Source organism: Ornithorhynchus anatinus, chromosome 16 (genome assembly GCF_004115215.2).
Source record: "Ornithorhynchus anatinus isolate Pmale09 chromosome 16, mOrnAna1.pri.v4, whole genome shotgun sequence".
NCBI classification, from domain to species: Eukaryota; Metazoa; Chordata; class Mammalia; order Monotremata; family Ornithorhynchidae; genus Ornithorhynchus; species Ornithorhynchus anatinus.
Window position 1 is genome coordinate 43,837,783 of NC_041743.1, and position 22,896 is coordinate 43,860,678.

The following is a 22,896-nucleotide window of genomic DNA, read 5'->3' on the forward strand; positions in this document are numbered from 1 at the left end:
AACCCGGGTCCTCCGACTCCCAGGCCCGCGCACCCTCGGCCAGGCCACCCTGCCCGTGCCGCGAACGGCACGGGCGCCGCGGCTCTTCCACCACCTCGGAGCGCTCGGGGGCTACGGAGACGCCGCGGAAGGGAGGGTCCGGATTCCGCGGGCACCTCCGGCCCGGCCCTCCCTCCCGCCCTCCGGGAGCCCGTCGCCGGGCAGGGGGCCGGGCGGTGGCTCGGCAAGGACTCCGAGGAACACGGAAGCCAGGAGGGCTCAGCCCGGGGCAGAATTAAAGCGCTTTCACGGGGAAGCGGCTTGCCGTAACGGGCGCGCGGTCAGCGGGGCCGAGGCGGCGCAGACGGACGTCTCCCCTTTTTTCTTTCCCCATCCCTTTAATTGTACGTGGCTGAGCGGGGCAATACGTTTCTCCCACGGCCCGTGGGAGCTTTAGCCTGGCTCCATTTAGCCGCCGGGCGAAGAATCCGCTCGCCCGGCTGGGCTTCCGTCAGTGGCCCTGCCGCTCGGGTATTTAAGCAGCCGATTCTGTTGCGGGGTGCTCTCCCGGGCGCTCGGTCAACGCGACCGATTGCTTTACCGGGTGCGTATTTCGCGCGGCACGCCGGCCTGAACCCTCCGGATCGATCGGCGGGATCTACCGAGCGCTTGACCGTGAGCGGGGGACCGCATTAAGCGCCTGGGGGGGGGGGGGGGACGTTATAACCCAGTCGGTCGCCCCGAGCGTACGGCCTCGGGGGGAGACGGACGTCGGTGTCGGTGAATGGATCACGCGTGTGGATGTGAGCGCCGTGGGGCCGGGGGAGGGCTGAATAAAGGGTGAGTCCAAGAACCGGGCGGGGGGTGTCCAGCGGCTTTAGGCGTGATCCCTCCCCTCGAGGAGCTTCCCGTCTCGCGGAGGGACGCCGGTCGGAGGAAGCGGTGGACTGGGAGGGTATTTCAAGGGAGACCACCGGAAAGAGAGGGCACCCGTCCGCCCGGGGGACGGGGAAGGGGCAAAATGGCAGCTTGGAGGGGGCGGGGGAGCGGAGAGATTCATCGAGGAAGGCCTCCTGGAGGAGATGGGATTTCAGGAGGGCCGGGAAGATGGGGGAGAGCGGCGGTCTACCCGAAGGGGGTGGATGGTGAGAGCGAGATACGGCGACCTCTCCAGTTGATTTGATTCTCAATTAATTCGAGAAGAGAGGAGTGCGTCCGCGGGGTGGAGCGGGAGACGAGCGAGGATGGGCGAGCCGACCGGCTTAAATGAGAGCCGGTGGGCCGGGGGGTTCTCTTGGATGGGCGGCCGGCGGAGGGTGTTTTTGTTTCGCTTTTCTGACGGTATTTAAGTGCTTACCGTGCAGCAGGCGCTCTGCCGAGCGCTGGAATCGATACAGGCTCGTCGGGTTGGGCGGCGTCTACGTCCCACGCGGGGCTCTCGGTCCTCATCCCCGTTCTACAGACGAGGGAAGCGAGGCACAGAAAAGCCAAGTGACTCACCCAAGGTCACCCGGCGGGGAGGTGGCGGAGGCGGGATCGGAACCCGGGCCCTTCGGACTCCCAGGCCTGGGTTCTCTCCGCCGGGCCGCCCCTCTCCCGGGCAGCCGCTTCGAGGAGTGGGGCGACGTGGGCAAAACGAGGTTCCAAAGAAACGATCTGTTCTCCCTCCCCCCTCGGATCGCGGGCTCTGCGTGGGCCGGGGATCGTGTTCGATTGATCTCCTGTCTAAACCCACTCTTAGCCCGTAATAGAGGCTGAAGAAGTAATAGCATTCGTATTTATTCCTGTTGCTCTATTATAAATGCCATAATTAGCACGGCAGAGCAGCAGACCTCCTTGTCTCACCGGAGCTTGAATGAAAAAAAGAATCAAAAGCCGCATTCGGTTGGGAAATACGGTACCGTTCTCATCTTTCTAGCTCTCCCCCCGCCTCCCACCGACCTTCACCCTTTTTCTAGGAGAAGCGGCACGGCACAGCGGGCAGAGCGCGGGCCCGGGGGTCAGAAGGTCATGGGTTCTGATGCCGACTTCCCCACTCGTCCGCTGTTTGACCCTGGGCAAGTCCCATCGCTTCTCCGGGCCTCAGTTGCCTCGTCTGGCAAACGGCGGTTTAGACTGTGAGCCCCACGTGGGACGGGGACTCCGTCCGACCCGATTTGCCTGCATCCACCCCAGGGCTTAGTCCGGTGCCCGGCACGTCGTAAGCGCTCAGCGGATTCCGTAGTCACCAGCAGTACTGTTTTCATCGCGTGTGTCCTGCACCTCTCTGTCGGTTCCCGTCGATCAGCGGTGGTGACTGGGCGTTTTACTCCGGACCGAGCACTGTATATTGAGCGCTGGGGAGAGCCCGGCCAGCGTCATCCTTGCCCTCGAGGAGCTGACGGACGGGAGGGGCAGACCGACGTTGGCTTCCGGCCGGGCAGCGGCGTTGCGTTAACCCCGCGCGTTTTGTTCTTCTTTTACAGTACGTTCCTGTACCTGAAATTCCTGGTAGTGTGGGCCCTCGTATTGCTGGCAGATTTTGTCCTGGAATTCAGATTTGAATACCTGTGGCCGTTCTGGCTTTTCATCAGAAGCGTCTATGATTCCTTCAGATACCAGGGCCTGGTACGTGCGACGGGTCCGTCGGGGGTATTCATCGAGCGCTCGCTGTGTGCAGAGGGCTCTGCCGGATGCTCGGGAGAGGACGGTATAACGGGGTTGGTGGAAACGTGGGCCGAGCGGGAATTCCCGGTGCCCCGGGGGATGGTTGGGGAACGGGCGGTCGTTCTAGGAAGATCTCCGGGGGCCGGTCGGGAAGGTTTCCGGGGACCGGTTGTGTTAGCGCCTTACTCTGTGCGACGCACTGTACTGAGCACTTAGAGCGAGCTAGCAAGACGAGGCCTGAACGGGGCCGTGGGCGAGCGGGTGATCTGCTAGCCCGCTTGCCCTCCCCGGGCACCACCGGGGCATCCCCGTCGGGGCAGGATCGAAGGTCAGTGCCGGGGCGGGCGTTGGCGGAACCTTCCCCGCCCTTTCCCCTTCCAGCGCCCGTCCACCCAGGTTCCTGTCGGTATTCCCATCGACCTCAGGGCGGGATCAGCAACCCCCTTCCCGCAACCCCGGAAAAGGCCCCCTCGAGTCCCGCGGGCGTCACTCGACGGTCTGCGATCTCCTTTTCCGTCTCGTCTCTCCCTCCCAGGCCTTCTCGGTATTCTTCGTGTGCGTCGCCTTCACGTCGAACATAATATGTCTGCTCTTCATCCCGATACAATGGCTTTTCTTCGCGGCCAGCACGTACGTGTGGGTTCAGTACGTCTGGCACACAGGTGGGTCTTCCCGGAGCCGCGGGTGAGATAGCATCGCGGTCGTCGCCCGAGCGGCGGCGGCGGGGAGCCGGCGGAGTCCGGGGCCCGGGCGGCCCTCCCCCGGCCGACCGCGGCTGCGGTCGGGTCCCTCCCGAGCCTCTGACTCGTCTCCGAGACTTTCGTCCTGGTTTTCGGCTGCGACTTCCCGTTCCTCAGAGTCCCCTCACCCCCTGGGGTCCGATCGCCGGGAGCGTTTAGGGGTCGGGAGGGCGATTCGAAAACGGCAGCCGACGTCCGCGGCGGCGGCCTGTGGGGAAGGGATTGCCGACCCCCGCCCCGTCGCTCCCCGAGCGGTCCGAGCCGGGCCGTCCCGGAGGCCGGGGGAAGCCGACCGGTGCTGTTTATTGAGCGCTTACTGAGCGCTGTTTATTGAGCGCTTTGAGAAGTCGGTAGAAGTATTCCCTGCCCACAGCGAGCTTCCAGTCTGGAGCGAGCTTCCCGCCCCCGCCGTGATAGGCCAGAACCGGGAAGCGGGTTGCCAGTCGGCCCGGCCGGGGGCGGCTCCTCTGGGGAGTTCTCCCAGGACTAGGGCCGGCGTGTGCCGGGAGAAGGGACTTGAGGGCCTCCGGGTATAACCGTGGTAAAAGCGACCGTGGTTAAAGTATCTCTCGGGAAACGTTTAATGGCTTGGCAGCCCGGCAGCCAGAAAAGCGCCATCTCCCCAAGACGGGACTTCTCCGCTCAATCTTAGCCACGGCTCCCCTCGGGAGCGCCGCCCATCTCGGCTCGCGTCTGCCGCCCGTCACCGCAGCGTTCCCGGGTGCCCCCGGGGCCCTCCTGGGGCGGCCAGAGTCAGCCCCGACTTCCCGTAGGTGGGCTCCCTGCCGGCATCCTCCCTTTCCTTCCCCGGCCCTCCCAGAGCGAGGATTTCCTCCCCTCTGTTCTGACTTCCCCTCGGACTCCCCGGCCGGGCCCTCTCGGGGAAGGGCCGCTCAGGCAGCGTCGGCTTCCCCGCCCGCAAACCTCCGGCGTCTTCCCCTTCGCCCTCCTGAGGCGCCCCCGCCCTCTCCCCGCCCCCCCACGTCAAGCGGCAGCCGGGCCATCACATCACAACGGGCTCGGCCTCCTCCCCCGCCCCCGGTTCAACCCTCGGAAGGCCGCGAGGCCCGACCGCTCGGCGCCGGAGGGGCCTTCGGCCTCCGTGACGGAGATCGCCCCGATCGAGGCGGAACCCGATCCGTCCGTAGTATCTATCAAGCGCTCACCGTGTGCGGAGCACTGTCCCGAGCGCTTGGGAAGGTCCAGTGTGACAGACGCATTCCCCTGCTCGCGAGCTTCCCGTCTAGAGGGGGAGATGGGGGTGAACGGAGATAAGTAAATTAGGGATAAGGAAAATCAGTGCTGTGGGGAGGGGAGCGGGGGGAGTCACGCCCGACAGGCCCTTCCGGCGTCAGCGATGCCCGTTCCCGGCTTTCTTTTTCCACAGAGAGGGGAGTGTGCCTTCCCACGGTATCGCTGTGGATACTCTTTGTGTACATCGAGGCGGCGATCAGATTTAAAGACCTCAAAAACTTTCACGTAGACCTCTGTCGACCCTTCGCCGCTCACTGGTAAGGCTCGCTCGGTGTCCTTGAAGCCGCCCGGTCCGGCTTGGGCTGTTTTTAGACCGGGGCCCCGCGGGAGGCGGGGCTGGGCTGGGGGCCGGGAGGAATCCAGCCCGATTTGGCGAGCTTCCTCGCCGCCGCCTTCGAAAGGTCCTGTTGCGACGGGGCCGGGTGGCGTCAGTAGACACCGTCCTCTGGGCACCCGGAAGCCAGACTTTGTTTATAATAATAAGAGTTACGGTACCGGTTAAGCGCTTACTGTGTCCCAGGTGCCGTACTAAGCGCCGGCGTGGATGCCAGCAGATCGGGTCGTGCGCGGTCGCCGTCCGTTTGCTTGTCGCTAGGGGACGCGGCGTGGCTCAGCGGAAAGAGTCCGGGCTTGGGAGGTCAGAGGTCCTGCCCTGGGTTTGGCAGCTGGGTGACCTGCGGGCAAGTCACTTGGCTTCTCTGGGCCTCGGTTCCCTCATCCGCGAAACGGGGAGGAAGACCGGGAGCCTCACGTGGGACGACCCGACGGCCCCCGTATCTCCCCCGGCGCTTAGAACAGTGCTCTGCGCGGAGTAAGCGCCATTATTATTGTTTCGATGTCTCTCTCCCCCCTTCTAGACTGTGAGCCCGTCGTGGGCAGGGATCGTCTCTATCGCTGAATTGTACCCTCCGAGCCCTTAGGACAGTGCGCTGCGCGCAGTAAGCGCTCGATAAATACGATCGAACGGATGAAATCTCCGTTTTCCAGATGAGGCGACTGAGGCCCAGAGAAATGCCGTGACTCGCCCCGGGTCGCCCAGCAGACAGGTAGCGGAGCCGGGTTCAGAACCCGTGACCCGAGGCCTGCCCGGCACCTTCCTCCTCCTCCCCAAAGCCAGCGGTCTGCGGGTGTGCGTGTGTCTCTCAAGGGGGGAGAAGACAAAAACGATCCCAACCTGGTCCCCGCTGACGGGTCTGCCTTCCCCCTAGCATCGGGTACCCGGTGGTGACCTTGGGCTTCGGCTTCAAGAGTTACGTCAGCTACAAGATGCGGTTGAGAAAACAAAAAGAGGTGCAGAAGGAGAACGAATTCTACATGCAGCTCCTCCAGCAGGCGCTCCCTCCGGAGCAACAGATGCTACAGAGGCAAGAGAGGGAGGCGGAAGAAGGTAGGTCCTCCAGCCCCGAAGGGAACAGTGACCCGCTCATCCGGTCGTGTTTCTCGAGCGCCTGCCGTGCGCGGAGCCCGGGAGTAAGCGCCCGGGAGAGTTCCGCACAGCCGCAGACGCGTTCCCTGCCCACCACGGGCTCAGAGTGTAGAGCGGGGGAGACGGGCGTCGGTAAAAACGATCAGGGGAGCAGCGTGGCTCAGCGGAAAGAGCACCACGGGCTTTGGAGTCGGAGGTCGCGGGTTCGAATCCCGGCTCGGCCACCCGTCAGCCGCGCGGCTCTGGGCGAGTCACTTAACTTCTCGGTTCCCTCATCCGGAAAATGGGGGTTAAGCCGGTGAGCCCCGCGTGGGACAACCCGAGTCCCCCGCGTCTACCTCAGCGCTTAGGACGGCGCTGGGCACATGGTAAGCGCTCAACAGATACCGACATTATTAAAAATAAATCGGGGACAGATGGGGACGTCAGGGCGACGCCGAAGGGAGTGGGAGAAGAGGAGGGGCTTAATCCGGGAAGCCCCCCGGGAGGAGATGGGCCCTCGGTGAGGATTTGAAGGTGGGGAGAGCCATCGTCTGTAGGATTTGAGGGCGGGGGGGGGCGTCCCAGGCCAGAGAAGGGACGTGGGTAGTAATAATAATAATAATGATATCTAAGCGCTTACCGCGTGCCAAGCACTGTACTCTAAGTACCGGGGCGGATAGGGGATCGTCAAGGCCCCCACGAGGCTCACCTTCGAAGTGGGGGGGGGGGGGGGCACGGGGGTCGGATCCCCATCCTGCGGATGAGAGAACCGAGGCCCAGAGAAGTGACGTAGCCCAGGTCACGTGGCCGGTGAGCGGCCGAGCCGGGGTGAGTGCCCGGGCCCTCCGACTCCCGGGCCCGGGGTCTTCCCGGGAGGTCCCGCCGCTTCTCTGATGGACGGGTTGGCCGATGGGGGGCGGGTGGCCGAGGTGGCCGAGGTGTCCGTCCCCTTCCCCCGGAAAACTGTCGTCCCCCCGGCCCCTTCCAGGAGAGGGGATCCCCCGGGGGGACACCCCGGGTGACTCCCAGCGGGCCTCCCTAGCGGAGACGCACCCCGGCCTAGGAGAAGGAGCTCGGGCCCGGGAGTCAGAGGACCTGGGTCCTAATCCCAGCCCTGACGCTTGCGGTGTGACCTTAGGCGAGTCACTTCACTTCCCTGCGCCTCGGTTCCCTCAACTGTGAACTGGGGATTCAGTCCCCGTGCCCCCTCCTACTTAGAACGCGAGCCTCGCGTGGGCCTTGACTACCCCGTGTCTACCCCAGTGCTTCGTGTACGGTGTTTGGCGCGTAGAAAGCGCTGAACAAATACCCTCTTTTTAAAAACAACCGGTGGCGGCGCGTCCCCCCTCTGGCCGGCGCCCAGGGGCGCGGCCTCGGCTCTCGTGGGGGAGCGGACGGTGACGGGCCGGGGTGTCGAGTTGGGTGGGGCCGGGGCAGAAGAACGCCAAGCCTCCAGAAGGCGGGCCGCAGTTAATCCCTTGAGTTTCCCCGGCCGACGGTCCGGTGCGAAGGGGACGATCTTTTCCGGCACGGCCTCGCTTCCGCGGCCGTTGCGTCGTCCCGTTAATCTCCGGAACTCAAACGGCCGGACTCCCCGCCGCCGCTCCGTGGAGCCGCGCGTCACGGCCCCGTCGGCCCGATGGGCTCTCCCTCTCCCCTGGGCCGCCCGGGGATGTTTCCCGTCTCCCCACACGCCCGCTTCTATCCTCGCGTCCGCGCGTTTCCATCTGGAGGTCCGGAATTTGCCCCGCCCCTTAAACGGGAGCGGCTCCCCGAGGAGACACCCTCTCGGATCGACAGGGGTCCGGTTTCCGACGCCAGCTCAGAGCGCTCGTCCCGTCCGCTGCCGTAGGCGTTCAGTGAGTTCCCTGAGTAAACGATAGATGACGGAGGTTGCCGAATCACCCCGGCCTGGGGATTTTGCCACTTAAAATAATCCTCGGTACCTGCCTCTCTCGTTTTATTTTTCTTCCGCTCTCTCTCTCTGTCTCCCCCCGCCCCCTTTTCCCCTCTCTCTCTCTCTCTCTCTCTCTCATCCTCTCTCTCGTTCTCCGTCTCCGTCTCTCTCTCGCTCTCTGTCTTTGGACCCGCAGCTGCCAAAGGGTTATCCGACGTGGATCCCTCGCTGATTCTCCACCACAACGGAGGCATTCCTTCCGGTAAAAAATTGTCCCCGACACTGCCGGAGCTGGAATACAGAGACAAGGGGAGAGAGAGGGACAAGGAGGCCAAAAAGCACAACCTTGGGATAAATAACAATATTTTGCAGCCAGTAGACTCTAAAATCCAAGAAATCGAATACATGGAAAACCACATCAACAGTAAAAGGTTAAACAACGATCTGGTCGGGAGCACCGAGAACCTCTTGAAGGAGGACTCGTGCAGCGCCTCGTCCAAAAACTACAAAAACGCCAGCGGGGCGGTGAATTCGTCCCCCCGGGGGCACAACGCCGCCAACGGCAGCATCCCGTCCTCGGCCGGTAAGAACGAGAAGAAACAGAAGTGCGCCGGCAAGACCCCCGCCGCGCACAAGGACTTAATGGAGAACTGTATCCCGAACAACCAGCTGGGCAAACCGGACGCCCTGGTGAGGTGAGTCGGGCCCGGGGACGCCCTCCGGCCCGGGGAGACGGGCGCGCCGGGTCGGCAGCGGGGGGTAACGGCGACGATGACGGCGTCATTATCAAGCGCTCGCCACGTGCCGGGCGCTCTCCTGGGCACTGGGGTGGATCCGAGCGGATGGGGTCGGACGCGGTCCCCGTCCCCCGTCGGGCTCGCCGTCTCCAGCCCCGTCTTACAGATGCGGTCGCGGAGGCGCAGAGAAGTGAAGCGACTCGCCCGGGGTCCCGCAGCGGAGAGGTGGCGGGGCCGGGATTAGAGCCCGGGACCTCCTGACCCCCGGGCCCCGGCTCTAGCCGCTGTGCCCGTGTTGCTCCTCCGGCGACGCTCTCCTCTTCCTCGTTTCTGGCGGCGGGGGCGGGGGCCGGGGGCCGGGGGACCCCCCCCCCCGCCCCGGCCTCGGGGGCTAAGGCGCGGCATCCGTCCGTCACTGCCGCCGCCTCTCCCGGGGCCGCGCGGGAAGACGAGCGCCCGGTACGGTGCTCTGCGCGCGGCAAGCGCCCGATAAAGATGCGGGAGTGGAAGACGGGCCTCCGGTCGCATCCGCCCGATCGGCCGGCTTGGTCCCCGCCACCCCGGGCCCGGGAAGACCTGTCGGTGTGGTCGCAAGCAAGGGAGAGGGCTCCCGTCGATTCCGGTGAAACGGTTTGGTTTGTCATCCGGGCGGGGTTGTCGCCTGCGCCCGCCCGAGTCGGCGGGGAGCCTGGGCGGCCTAGTGGATAGCTCCCGGGCCTGGGAATCAGAAGGACCTGGGTTCCGGTCCCGGCGTCGCCGCCGGTCTGGTGCGTGACCCCGGCCGGGTCACTTTACTTCTCCGGGCCTCGGTTGCAGCATCTGGAAAACGGGGATGAAGACGGCGAGCCCCATGCGGGACAGGGACTGCATCCATCCTGATCTGCCTGTATCTACTTGGGCGCTCAGAACGGTGCTTGGCACGTAGTAGGCGCTTAACAGGTACCATAAAAGGATGAAGGGGCGGGGCCCGGGGTCCGAGGAAGAACGACGACCGGCTTCTCGGAGCGAAAGTCTGTTTTCCAGACCAGCAGTGGGGCTGGAAGAGATCGACCTCGTCCTGCTCTGTTTTCTTTACGACGTTTAAGCGCTCACTATGAGCCGGGCGCTGTACTGAGTGCTGGGGTCGATTCTAGGTAATGGGACGGGACACGGTCCCCGTCCCACATGGGGCTCGCCGTCTGAATCCCCGTTTTCCAGCTGAGGGAACTGAGGCCCAGAGAAGTGAAGTGACTGGCCCAGGGTCACACAGCGGACGAGTGGCAGAGCCGGGATCAGAACCCGGGTCCTTCTGACTCCCCGGCCCCGGGCTCCGTCCGCTGGGCCGTACCGATTCTCAAAACCGTTCGGAAGTCCGGGATCCGAGGCTCACCCCTAGGCCTTCTTGGAGATAAGAGGCGGGCGTGCCCGGCGACGGGAGCCTGCTGCCCTCGGCCTCGGTTTACCCGGGCGGTCGAGTGGCTCAGGTCGGGAGAGACGGATTCGTCGGCTGTTGCGGAGCGGCGACGGGGTCGCTCGGAGGCCTTGGGATTCTGGGCCGCCTTCCGGATCTCGTGCCTCGCCCTCTGACACCTCCGTTTCTACGGCTCGACCCGCGGCGGTTCCATCTCCGGGACGGAGATTTCCGTTGGCCGCGGCGCTCCGGGTCCCCGCCGCCTCTCCTACCCGTCGTCTCTCGCTCGGCGTCCGGGGAGGGGAACGCGCGGACGAAGGTAGGGAGATGAACGACGCGGGGCTCACGGTCTTAATCCCCATTTTACCGGTGGGGTAACTGAGGCGCAGAGAAGTGAAGTCACTGGCCCGAAGTCTCGGAGCAGACAGGCGGCGGAGCCGGGATCAGAACCCGCGTCCCCGGGCAGGACGGCGCCCGACACCTAGGGAGCCCTTAAAAAATCGCATTGCAGAAAACGATCCGTCCGCGGGGGCCGCACGGAAGGGAGCGGGAGAAGAGGGAAAGAGGGCTCAGTCGGGGAAGGCCCCTCGGAGGTGTGTCTTCGCCGAAGCCGCGGAGAGCGCTCGTCCGCTGTCCAACTGGAAGAGTTCTGCTTCGGACCCGTTCCGTTGGAGGCTTCGGTCCCCGAGCGGAGACGTCCCGAAGGCGGGAGGAGATGCGAGCCGGCAGAGAGGGAGAGAGCGCGGGGCTGGAGGGGGAGATTTGGGGATCCTCCGCGGAGTGGCGTTAGCGGAAGCCACCGAATTCTCTCTCTCTCTCTCTCGAATGGCCGTCGATGGAGAATAGGAGGAGCCCGAGAACTGAACCTCGAGGGACTCCCCCAATGAGGGAGGAGAACCGGCCAAGGACAGTGTCGGCGAAGCCGAGGTTCGTCCGTTCGGTCGTGTTTACCGAGCGCTTGCCGGGTGCGGACCGCTGTGCCGAGCACTTGGGAGAGTACAACGTAAGGTGGAAGAGACGTCCCCCGCCCGTGAGGTCTAGAGAGGGAGGCGAGTCGTCTGCGACCCTCGGCCCCGTAGCGCGGCGGGGCGGCGGGAGAGCCGGTCGGCTCCTCTTCCTCCTAAAAGGGAGAGTCCCACCCCGGGGCCGCGCAGACCGGCACACGGGGCGACCGACGGCGTTCGCCTGCGGAGCACTGCGCCGAGCACTCGGGGGCGGGGTGACAGAGCGGGCAGGCGATCTCTGCCCTCGGGATTGGGGGCACGCAGACCCCCCCCCCCCGCGCGGTTAGTCGCCCCCGTCCCGTTGGGGCCCCGAGGTCGTGGCTGCCCTGGCGGTGGGGGGGAAATGGAGGCGGTTACCCGGGGCCCGGCGGCTAGCCCGGGCTATTTCCACTAAGCCACGTGGCGGGCGAGCGGGCGTGGGTACGTGCGTGTAGACCGGTCCGGCCACCCCTCCTTCATTCCGGACTTCCTAGACCGGGCCGGGCCTCCCTCGGAGCGATGCCCCCGGGGGACCCCGGGGGCGCGGAAGGCTTGGCGACGGGCGGCCCCGGACGGCGTCGGGGGCCCAAGGCAGGGCGCGGGCGAGAGCCCGGCGACGAGGTGGAGGCCCGGGGAGAAGGCGGGCGTCGGGGGGAGCGAAGGGTGCGGGCCGGGTTGCAGGAGAGTAGCGCGGTGACGTAGGAGGGGACGAGGGGATCGACCGTTTTAAAGCCGACGGTGAGGACTTCCTGTCCGACGCCGGGGTGGACGGGCAACCGCCGGAGATTCTCCAGGAGTGGGGAAATACGGACCCAAGGTTTTCGTAGAGAACTGATCCGGGCGGCGGAAGGGAAGTATCGACGGGAGTGGGGAGGGACGGGAAGCTGGGGGGGGGGGGGTCAGCGGCCGATTCGGTAATCGAAGAGGGAGAGGAAATAAGTGACTGCATCGATGTGGTGGCGCTTAGGAGGGAGAGGAAAGGGAGGAAGGGATTCAAGCTTTGGGCCTGTGGACCCGGCCGATACTTTCCCCTCCCGCCCCCCCGGCCTCCAGGAGAAGCGGCGGGGCCTCGTGGATGGAGCACGGGCCTGGGAGTCAGAGGACCCGAGTTCTAATCCTCATCTCTGCCTCTCGTCAGCCGCGCGACCCGGGGCGAGCCACTTCTCCTCCCTGTGCCTCGGTTATCTCGGCTGTCGCGTGGGGACCGAGACCGCGAGTCCCGTGCGGAACGGGGACCGTGTCCGACCCGATTTAGCTACCTCGGCACGTAGTGGAGTGCCTGGCACAGAGCGAGCGCTTAAGAAATAGCGCGATTATTATCATTACCGTTATTCCAGGTCAACCCACTCTTCCGCTCGTGACTGGCTCCGGCAGTCTCTGCCAAAGGAGCCCCGGCGCGTGAACGGGAGACCTGCTTTTTCGCTCTGGTTCGTTCATTCGTCGTCATATCTGTTGAGCGCTTACTATGTGCCGAGCACAGCGCGACGCGTTCCCCACCCACGACGAGCTCCCGGTCTCGAGTGGGACCCAAGTGGATCGTGTCCGTTCTTAGCTCCTCTCTTAGACCCCAAATCGAACCGAAGCTGGGAAGTTGGTGTGAAGTTTAGAACCAAGGCGGGACTCCACTCCTCCAATAATAATAACTGGGGTGTTTGGTAAGTGCCTACTGTGTGCCGGACCCCGTACCGAGCGCCGGAGTGGATAGAAGCAGATCGGTGTGGACACGGTCCCCGTTCCCCCCACCGGGGCTCACGGTCTAAATCCCCATTTTGCAGATGAGGTAACTGAGGCGCAGAGAAGAGACGTGACTTGCCCAAAGAGCAGACAGGTGGCGGAGCCGGGATCAGAGGCCGGGTCCTCTGACTCCCGGGCCCGAGCTCCAGCCGCTAGGCCGCGTTGCTTCTCCGGGAGTTCGGTTCCTCTTTCCTCGGTGACCGGTGTCGCCCGACGGGGGGGGATTTTTCCTGAGGTGGGGCGCAATTCGTCAGAAATGCAGACAGAGCTGTGCTTTGGCAAGGGAAGGGGCACGGCGGAGCTTGAGGTCCAGAGACGGTACCCGGCCACCCCACGGCCCTCCGAGCCCCCTCCCCGAGCCCGAGTCCATCCATCCGGAGCCTGGCCGGGTAAAACCAGGATAACGATCGTAATAATGATTGCGGTATTTGTTAAGCGCTTACTGTTCTGAGCGCTGGGGTGGATACGGTCCCCGTCCCCTGTGGGGCTGACGGTCTCGATTCCCATCTGAGAGTTGAGGTAACGGAGGCACAGAGAAGCGAAGCGAGTCGCCCGAGGTTACGCCGGGGACAGCCGGAGGAGCCGGGATTAGAACCCGTGGCCTTCTGACTCCCGGGACCGCCCTGCCGCTGCCCCCTCTGAGTGAATCCACGTCTCCCCTCCCCCTTTAATGCCACCTCGCTGGCCTCCCCCAGCCCGACGGTGATCGATAATAGGAATAATGGGTATCGGTTAAGCTCTTCCTTTGTTGCGAACACTGGACCGAGTGCCGGGGCAGATACAGGATCAACAGGTCGGACGCAGTCTCTGTTCCCCAAGGGGCTCCCGGTCTGGAGGAGAGGCAGAAGGGATATTGAATCCCCGTCGTACAGATGAGGAAACCGAGGCCCAGAGAAACGAAGGTGACCCCGCAGGCGGGTGCGTCCTCTAGGCCCCACCGTGGTTTGTCCGGGAACGGGGACGGCAAGAGCTTAGGTGTGGAGAGACAGTTCGGCACAGTGGATGAGGCGCAGGCCTGGGAGTCGGAAGGTCACGGGTTCTAATCCCGGCTCCGCCCCGCCCCCCCGTCTGCTGAGTGACCCTGGGCAAGGCGCCTCACTTCTGTGGGCCTCGGTCACCTCATCGGTAAAATGGGGATTGGGCCCGTGAGCCCCACGTGGGACGGGGGCTGTGTCCAACTCGATTTGCTTGTATCCACCCCAGCGCTTAGTACAGTGCCTGGCGCATAGTAAGCGCTTAACAGATACCATGGTTATTATGATTATGCTTGGGCATTTGTGCCAGGAAGGCCGGGAGCACTCGGCTTCCGGTATTTTCATAACGGCGGCTTCGGGTGCGTACCAACTTCCCCGGGCATTTCCCCAGCCCGACTGGATTGTACCCCCTCGGGCGCTTAGTGCAGTACTCTGCGCGTAGTAAACGCTCAATAAATACCTTGACTGACCGGATGCCCTTCGGGACTGGCCCGGCTGGTGTCCGGGGCACTAGAGTGTCTCACCGCGGATTTGATCCGTACATACCGGATCGACCCCGGCGGTCGGTACAGGGCTCGGCACACAGCGAACGCGCAACGTAGACCACGGTTATTCCGATTACTAGGGGAAATGACGGTTTCTTGTGGGGACAGATTTCCCAGAAAGCTTCCTTCCACAGACAAGGCCCTTTTTTTTTAAAAAAAAAAAAAAATGGGATTTGTTAAATGCATGTCTCACTTGGAGCTCCCCATTTTACAGATGTACATTTTCCCGGCTCCTTCACCTGTCTGCCGTGCGGCCTCGGGCGAGTCGCTTCACTTCCCTGTGCCTCGGTGACCGCCTCTGTAAAATGGAGGCTGAGACTGTGTCCAACCCGGTTTGCTCGTATCCACCCCAGCGCGTAGTACGGTGCCCGGCACATGGTAAGGACGTAACGGATACCGTGATCGCCGTCGTGAGGGAACTGAGGCCCAGAGAAATGAAGTGCCTTGCCCAAGACGCCAGGCGGTGGAGCCGGGTTTAGAACCCGGGTCCCTCTGACTCCCAGGCCCGGGCTGTAGCCACTAGGCCACGCAGACAACCGGCCCGCCCCAGCCAGCTGCCCTCACCCGCTGCCCCGCTGACCTTCGAGCCTCCGACCAGCGGAATCGGCTGCTCGCCGCAGTGGGACAGAGGGGCAGGAAAGGGAAGGTCTGGACCACCGCAGAATCCGTTCCGCAACACAGAGGTGATTGGGAGCAAGTAGAAGATCTCGTTCTGCTCCTCTTTTCGGAAAAAAAACCCAAGCGCTTTTAATTCCTGTGCTTTGGGGCCTGAGTGCCGCTCTAGGCAGATAAACCGACTTTATCCCCGGGCCCAGCCAAGTGGAGCCAGCCTCACGGGGGGAAAAGGAGCTTAGCCCAGTCCAGCCGCGGAATTGGATCTGAAGTCTCCTCCCGACAGCGGGCTTCTCCTTCCACACCCCGGCCCCCTTCCTCGGACCCTTCCCCGGCTTATCAGCCGCCCTCCGCGTTCGGCTCACCCTCCCGGTCACCACTTGCCCCCAAGGGTCGGCGAGCCCACGCCAAGAAATTCGGCATTCGCCGCGTGGAAGAATTGACCGTTCGGTGGAAGGGTGAAGCCGGCCGTTATGAAGACAGGTGGCCTCCCTTTCTAGACTCTGCCCCCCTTGAGCCCTTTGATGCCTCAGTCGGTCGACCTTCTCTGAGCGCCTACGGTGTACAGAGCACTGTACTGAGCGACGGGGAGAGTCCAGTGTGATCGACACGTTCCCCGCCCGCGGTGAGCTTACAGTTCAGAGGGGGAGACAGACGTTGAGAGAAATAAATAAATGAACGAGAGATACGGACATAAGTGCTGTGGGGCTGGGGGGGGGGGGGGGGGGAGTGAGTAAAGGGAGCTAGTCAGGGTGACTCAGAAGGGAATGGAAGAAAGGAAAAGGAAGGTTGAGTCAGGGAAGGGCTCTCAGAGGAGATGTGCCTTTAGTAAGGCTTTGAAGGAGGGGAGAGTAAGCGGGCCCGAGAACGTCGGCCGCTTCGTCCGGGTAAAATCTCTTATTCTGCTTCAGATAGTTGGGTTTTTCATGGGTTCACGCGGTGCTCTCTACTCTTCCTAATAAACGAGTGTAAAAAATTGCAGTGGCTTTTAAGGAATGATGAATTTGAGAATAGCGTGGCCTAGCGGGCCCTAACCCGGGCTCTGCCGGTTGCCCATCGCAGGTGTCTCTGGGCAGGTCCCGTCCCTTCTCTTGGCCTCCCTGCATAAGGGCACCAAGAGCACCTCAGTCCGCCGGTCCAGGGAGCAGATCGGTCCAAGCGGGACTCCGAGCCACGGCCCTGGCCCTCACAAGCTGGCAGTTCACCTCGTCGCGGGTCTGTCATACTGTCGTATTGTCCTCTGCCGAGCACCTAGTACGGCGCCCTGCACTCGGTAGGCTCTCGGTCGATGTGACCGACTGACGGAGGGGATGAAGGGCGGGCTTTGGAGTTGACTCGCGAGGAGCCGAATTTCCTAGGACGTTTTCTGCTTCCCAGTGCCCAGACCCCGTCGCTCAGCCGCTCGGGAGGCTTCCCCCAGCTCGTCAGAGGCGATTAAGAGATCGGTGTGGTGATGGAATACAGAGGCCAGTTGCGATTGAAGCAGCGTGACCTCGTGGCTGCGCGGAGGGCCTGAGAGTCGGAAGGATCTTTGCGTGGTATTTAGGTGTCAGCCAGTCAGTCGTATCTATTGAGTGCTCGCTGACTGCAGAGCACTGTACTGAGCAGCGGGGAGAGCACACTATAACAGTACGATGAGTAAGCGGAGTGCGGGCTTGGCGCCGTGGTAAGCGCTGGGGTCGATACAAGGCTGTCAGGTAGGACGCAGACCGTGTCCCATATGGGGCTCACGGTTTTCATCCCCATTGTACAGTTGAGGAAACTGAGGCACAGAGCCGTGAAGCCGCTCGGCCGAGGTCACCCAGCGGACAAGTGGCAGAGCCGGGATTAGAACACAGTCGCTCCCGACTCCCAGGCCCGTGCTCTGTCCGCTGAGCCGCGCTGCTTCTCTGCTGAGGCAAGGCTGGACAAGCTTGCTCTGCTTGGCCCCCGTTCCACCCTTATTATTATTATTATTATTATTATCATCATCGTACTGGTTAAGCGCTTACTGTGTGCCAAGCACCGTTCCAAGCATTAGGGCGGATAAGAGTTAATCAGGTTGGGCGCAGTCCCTGTCCCACATGGAGCTCACGCTCTTAACCTCCATCTTACAGATGAGGTAACTGAGGCACAGAGAAAGTAAGTGACTTGCCCAAGGTCACATAGCAGACGTGTGGCGGAGCCGGGGTTAGAACCCAGGTCCTTCTGACTCCCAGGCCCGGGTTCAATCAGCTAAGCCAGGCTGTACCCTGGCAGCGGAGGCGGCCGGTTTGCCGTGGGGGACGGGGGGGGTGCCCGAGGCGTTCGGCACCCGGAGCAGGCGCGGTTCTTTCTTTCCCTCGGCCGCCCCCCAGGAGGTCAGGACCTTGCCGGTGCCCCTCTGCGGGGGTCCCCCTTTGTGACGACCCCCAACCCGACCCGGGCCCGGCGTCTGAGCGGCTTCTCGCCCCGCAGGTTGGAACAGGACATTAAGAAGCTGAAGGCGGACCTGCAGGCCAGCCGGCAGGTGGAACAGGAACTGCGCAGCCAGATCAGCTCCCTGACGGGCACCGAGCGGGCCATCCGGACCGAGATCGGCCAGCTCCGCCAGGAGAACGAGCTGCTGCAGAACAAGTACGGCGGCGGCCGGGGGGGGCACGCCCGCGGGAGGGATGGGGGAACCCCCGGGAGGCGGGGGCGGGTCTCCTCCAGTCTCACTTTGGGGCCGGGCAGACCCGCGCCCTCGCCCCACGGCGAGCACAGGGCGGCCACCAAGCCGAGCGGGCTGGTTCGGGCTCTTTCCCGGGGGCCGGCGCCAAGCGACCCCCGCCCGGGCCTTTCTGGCCAGGGATGTTGTGAGGGGGCGGGGGGGCGGGCGCCGCCTAAGTCCAAGCCAGCTCCAGCTAGGACCCTTGGGTTCGTTTCTCCCAGTCGGAGGGCCGAGGGGACTCCCTCTAGGCCGCAGCCCACTCGGGCCTCTCGGCAGATGGGCCGGCCGCCATCCGGTCGGGCGGCCCCGGGCCCCGGCCCGCGTTAAAAGCTGGGTTTTTTCCGGGGGCACCCCCGCCTTCTCCCCCCCCCCGACTGCCTGACCTCTTCTCCCGATCTGTGGAGTTCGGGCTCGGGCGGGAGGCTCTCTGTAATTGTACCCGCCTCGCAGGAGCTTACTTCTCGTTGCGTCCTGAGTGAGAAATAATCCCATCCTCCTCACGCTTCCCCTCTGAGGCCTGTGGGGGTTGGATCTCCCTCCCCGCCCCCGCCGACCTGGAGCGTCCCGAGGAGCAGATCCACCCGAAGCGGCCGAGCCGCTGCGGGTGGGGGGGAGGGGGAGAGGCGGAGGTCTGCAGGGTGTCCGTCGAGCACGCTTCGGCCAACGGCGGCGGCTTGTGTCCCAGGCTGCACAACGCCGTCCAGATGAAGCAGAAAGACAAGCAAACCGTCAGCCAGCTGGAGAAGAAGCTGAAGGCCGAGCAGGAGGCCCGGGCCTTCGTAGAAAAGCAACTGGTGGAGGAGAAGAAACGGAAGAAGTTAGAAGAAGCCACCGCAGCCAGGGCCGTGGCCTTCGCGGCGGCCACCAGGTACCGAGGACCCGGGCGCGATCGGACCGGGGGGCGGAGGGAAGGGGGAGTGGCGGCGGGGGGCGGGCGGGGCCAGAAATGGACCCTCCGGGACCCCGGGGGTCCGGACGGCCCAGCCGGGCCGGTGCCGGGCCGAGCGGGCGGCTAACGCGTCGGCTGCGTCCAACTGGATTCGCTCATATCTCCCCCACCGCGTAGTACGGCGCCCGGCACAAAGTAAGCGCTCGACAGATCCCGTAAAAACAAAAAGAGCCCTTGTAACACGTCTCCATTAACAGATCTCTTCACCTCTCTGGGCTTCAATCAATCGAGCCAATGTATTGAGCGCTCATTAAGTGCAGAGCGCTGTACTAAGCACTTGGGAGAGTTCCATATAACAGCGGTAGACTACAGTGAGTTTACAGTCCAGAGGAGCGGGACATAAATGCCGCTGGGGGGGCAGAGAGGGGTAAATAAAGGGAACAAGTCCAAGATCAAGGGTGATGACGCAGCGGGGAGTGAGAGGAGAGGAGGGTGTAGTCAGGGAAGGCCTCTTGGAGGAGATGGGCCTTTAATAAGGCTTCGAAGCCCGGGGACAGCGACGGTCTGTCGAATGTGAAGAGGGAGGGTAATTCCAGGCCAGAAGTTGCCGTGTCTCCCGGTACGTCCCGGAGTTGCCGGACGGTGATTCCAGTTGGTTCGAGCTAGACGGTCACTGCCCTCTCATGCCCTTATGAGAAGCAGCGTGACGTCGTGGAGGGAGCACGGGCCTAGGAGACAGAAGGTCGGGGGGTCTAAACCGGCTCGCCACTCGTCTGCTGTATGACCTTGGGGCACGGCACGTCTCTGGGCCTCGGTTCCCTCATCCGTAAAACGGGGATTGAGACCGTGAGCCCCATGTCGGACGGGGACTGTGTCCAACCCGATTTGCTCGTAGCCACCCCGGTGCTTAGTACGGTGTCCGGTACGTAGTGAGCGCTTAACAAATGCCACAATTATTAGGGTACGGAGCGGGAGTCTGCTAGAGTGGGGTGGGAGGGTGGAGGAGGCGAGGCGGGCTGCTCGGATACCCTCCCGCAGCGCTGCCTGTAAGAAACTATTCCTACCTTGTTACAACAGTAACAAAACTATCCGTTAAGCAGGTACTGTGCGCTGAGCCCCGTGTCGCTCGGGGCGGGCCGGGGCCGGCTTTAGTCCCAGGAAGGTTCAGCGGCGATGTCGGGGCAGATAACCCCCGAGGCCGTGGTCCCCACCATCCCGCCGCTGGCGGCCACGGGGTCGACCCTCCTCTGTCGGTCGCATCCTGGGGCCGCTTTGATTCAGTCATATCGATTGAGCGCTTACGGTGCGCAGAGCGCTCACTGAGCGCTCGGGAGAGGACGGTACGACAGTAAGCGGGCACGCTCCCCGCCCACAACAAGCTTACAGTCTAAAGGGGGAGACGGCCGTGAATAGAAATGAACAAATGACAGATGGGGACGGAAGTGCCGTGGGGCCGGGAGGGGGGTTAGAACAGAGGGAGAGAGTAGATGACGCGCAGAGAGAGTGGGAGAAGAGCAAGTGCCCGGCGGGGCTGGTCGGGGGGCCCGGTGGGCCGGCGCGGGGTCGAGGCGGGCGGTCACCGACGCGGCCTCGGCCGCCGTGGTCTCGCAACAGGGGAGAGTGCACGGAGACGCTGCGGAGCCGCATCAGGGAGCTCGAGGCCGAGTGCAAGAAGCTAACCCTCGACATGAAGCTCAAAGAGGACCAGATCCGAGAATTAGAGATCAAAGTGCAGGTGAGACGGAGCCACCCAGGGTCACCGGAGGGATCCGGGTTGCGAACCCCAGTCTGTCGGGGTCGGGCCGCTGCCCCCGGGTTGGTGGTCGGGGTCGGGATGGTCCGGGGAGAGTCGGAGTTTCTCAGAAACGTTAGAGGCGGCGAAGGACTTCGATGCCAGATACGTTAGCCCGAGGTGGCGGGTTTTTAGGACCCGGGCCTCCGGTCCGGTGGGCGAGAAGAGGGCCGGGTCCTCCAGCCAGGGAAGACAGGAAGGAGTAAGGGGTCGTTGGCTCCCTACCTCGAGATTCCCCACTACCTGGTTGACTTGTATCTTCCCCGGCACTCGTAACGGTGCTCGGCACATAGTAAGCGCTTAAAAAATACCATCACGATCATTATTAACATGTCTCTCTGCTGCTCGCCCCCCTCCAACCTAAGCGAGTCCAACCTAGGACTCTCCCCTCGGGGAGCGGCATCGGGCCCCCTCGGCCCCGGGGGAGCCAGGCCGGCCGGGCCCCCCCGGCTCCCTGGCGGGTGACCGCTCCCGTCTCGGTGCCGCCCGCAGGAGCTGCGGAAATACAAGGAGAACGAGAAGGACACCGAGGTGTTAATGTCGGCCCTGTCAGCCATGCAGGACAAAACACAGCACTTAGAGAACAGCTTGAGCGCAGAGACCAGAATCAAGTTGGATCTCTTCTCCGCACTAGGGGACGCCAAGCGACAGCTGGAGATCGCCCAAGGTACGGGGCCGGGGGCGGGCGGGCCGGCCGGGCAGAGGACGGGCCCGGACCCCTTTCCCGGAAAGGGGGGCCGTGACTCGAGGTGGGTTGCCGGGCTGATTGTGGAGCGACTCCCAGCTCGTCGGCGTATCGGGGAATCGGGGAGCCGGTGGGTGGGAGGTGAGGACTCGTTATATCCCAATGAAGTGAGTTAGGACCCCCGGATCAGGCAGGTGGAAAGAAGAGCGGTGTCTCTGTCTGCATCTCTCTCACACACACGCACACACACGCACACACTGCCCACCCCCTTTCCGTGAGGATGCCGGACTGATCGGACCGCTGGGCTCGCCCCGCGGTGGGGCGGGGGGTGCTTAGGGCCACAACCCTCGATGTCAAAAAGAGTCCCGAAAGGCGAGGAGCGGGACGTCGCCGCTACGACGGGCTCGGGATCAGCCCTGGGCGAGTCGGTCCTCTCAGGACCGGCTCGCCGCCCAGCTCGGCGGGACTGCGTCCCCGCCGGAGTCCCAGGACCGCTCAGCCGCTCTCGCCGTTGGGTGGGGGCCGGGGTGGGCCCCGGCCGGGGTCTCTCGGGGCGCTCCTCGAATACCGTACTTCTCACTGGACCCCCCATCTCGTCCGTCTCATCTAACGCCGACCTCTCCCCCACGTCCTGGCACGCCCTCCCTCCTCGTAACCGACAGACTAACTCTCCCTTCTTTCAGAGCCTTCTTGAAGGCCCCTCTCCTCCAAGAGGCCTCCCCCGCCCGAGCCCTCCTTTCCTCTTCTCCCACTCCCTTCTGCGTCGCCCCGACTCGCTCCTTTTATTCATCGCCCCCTCCCCGAAGCCCCTCAGCGCTTGTCCACCTCGGCCGTTTATCTCGCTTAATGTCCGTCTCGCCCTCTAGACTGTAAGCTCGTTGCGGGCGGGGAACGAGTCCGTTGATTGTTCCGCCGTACTCTCCCGAGCGCCTAGCACCGTGGTCTCTGCACACAGCGAGCGCTCGGTAGAGCCGAACGAACGAACGAACGGGTCTCTGTCGTTCCAGGACAGATCATTCAGAAAGATCAGGAGATCAAGGACCTAAAACAGAAGATAGCGGAAGTCATGGCAGTGATGCCCAGCATAACGTACACTGCGGCCACCAGCACCCTGAGTCCCGTGTCCCCCCACTACTCTTCCAAATTCGTGGAGACCAGCCCTTCCGGTCTCGACCCCAACGCCTCCGTGTACCAGCCCCTGAAGAAATGAACGCCAACTCTTCTTTCTGCCCAGGAATCCCGTCCACCCCCCGAAGGCATCACCAGGGAGTGTCCTCTCGCGGTCAAGATTTAAAGAAAAATTATTATTATTATTATTTTTTTTTTTCCTCTTGTGTGGGACTTGTACCATCTTGTCATTTGAAGCGGGGGGGGGGGGGGGGGGGGGGAAGAAACCAATTTACTCCCAAGTTCGACTTAGAACTGCCCATCGGTTTCTCTTGTAAATTTTTAGAAAAACCTCACAGAACTTTGCAATTTATTTTTCTTGGCCAATGCATTAAAACAACTCTTGGATTTCAAATAGCAGTTTTGCCTTTTATGTACTCTTGCACGGTTTCCTCTTTAAAGGGAGACACGCCCACACGCACATCACGCCGGGATCAGGTTCTCGTTGCCGTTGTTTTAAAACGATGGAGTGGAACCCGCCGATTGGGTCCGTAAAGGACAGCGACGGAAAATCTTGTCCCTTGGAAACCGAGAGGGTCCGGTGACCTAACGAGGCTTTGATTTCGTCGCCGTTAGAGATGGGGGTGCTGACGTTTTGGTCTTTTAAAAGGAGAGATCTGATTGCCCCCGACCCTCCCTCCACCCCCTTCCGAAGTCGGACGGGGCAGACGAGAGGGACGCGGCCTGGATCCGAGGGGAAAGCAGGAAGCGGGAATAACCGATAATGGCGCGGGAGTTGTCGGATTTCGATCCCCCCACCCCCGGTGCTTCCGGTCCCTGAGAGACGCTCACG

General features: G+C 63.3%; 1 protein-coding gene across 1 annotated transcript in view; it reads left to right on the plus strand.

Moving 5' to 3' along the window:
* MACO1 (macoilin 1) overlaps positions 1-22,458 on the plus strand; it is a 39,416-nt gene extending 16,958 nt beyond the window's left edge. Inside the window, exons 2-11 of the mRNA XM_029080842.2 lie at positions 2,445-2,586; positions 3,161-3,287; positions 4,753-4,876; positions 5,828-6,006; positions 8,121-8,619; positions 17,336-17,494; positions 18,256-18,438; positions 20,074-20,194; positions 20,744-20,918; positions 21,944-22,458. Of these exons, the coding sequence (XP_028936675.1) occupies positions 2,445-2,586; positions 3,161-3,287; positions 4,753-4,876; positions 5,828-6,006; positions 8,121-8,619; positions 17,336-17,494; positions 18,256-18,438; positions 20,074-20,194; positions 20,744-20,918; positions 21,944-22,146 (1,912 nt within the window). The 3' untranslated portion in view covers positions 22,147-22,458. The remainder of the gene's footprint in view (positions 1-2,444; positions 2,587-3,160; positions 3,288-4,752; positions 4,877-5,827; positions 6,007-8,120; positions 8,620-17,335; positions 17,495-18,255; positions 18,439-20,073; positions 20,195-20,743; positions 20,919-21,943) is intronic.
* The last annotated feature ends 438 nt before the right edge of the window (positions 22,459-22,896 follow it).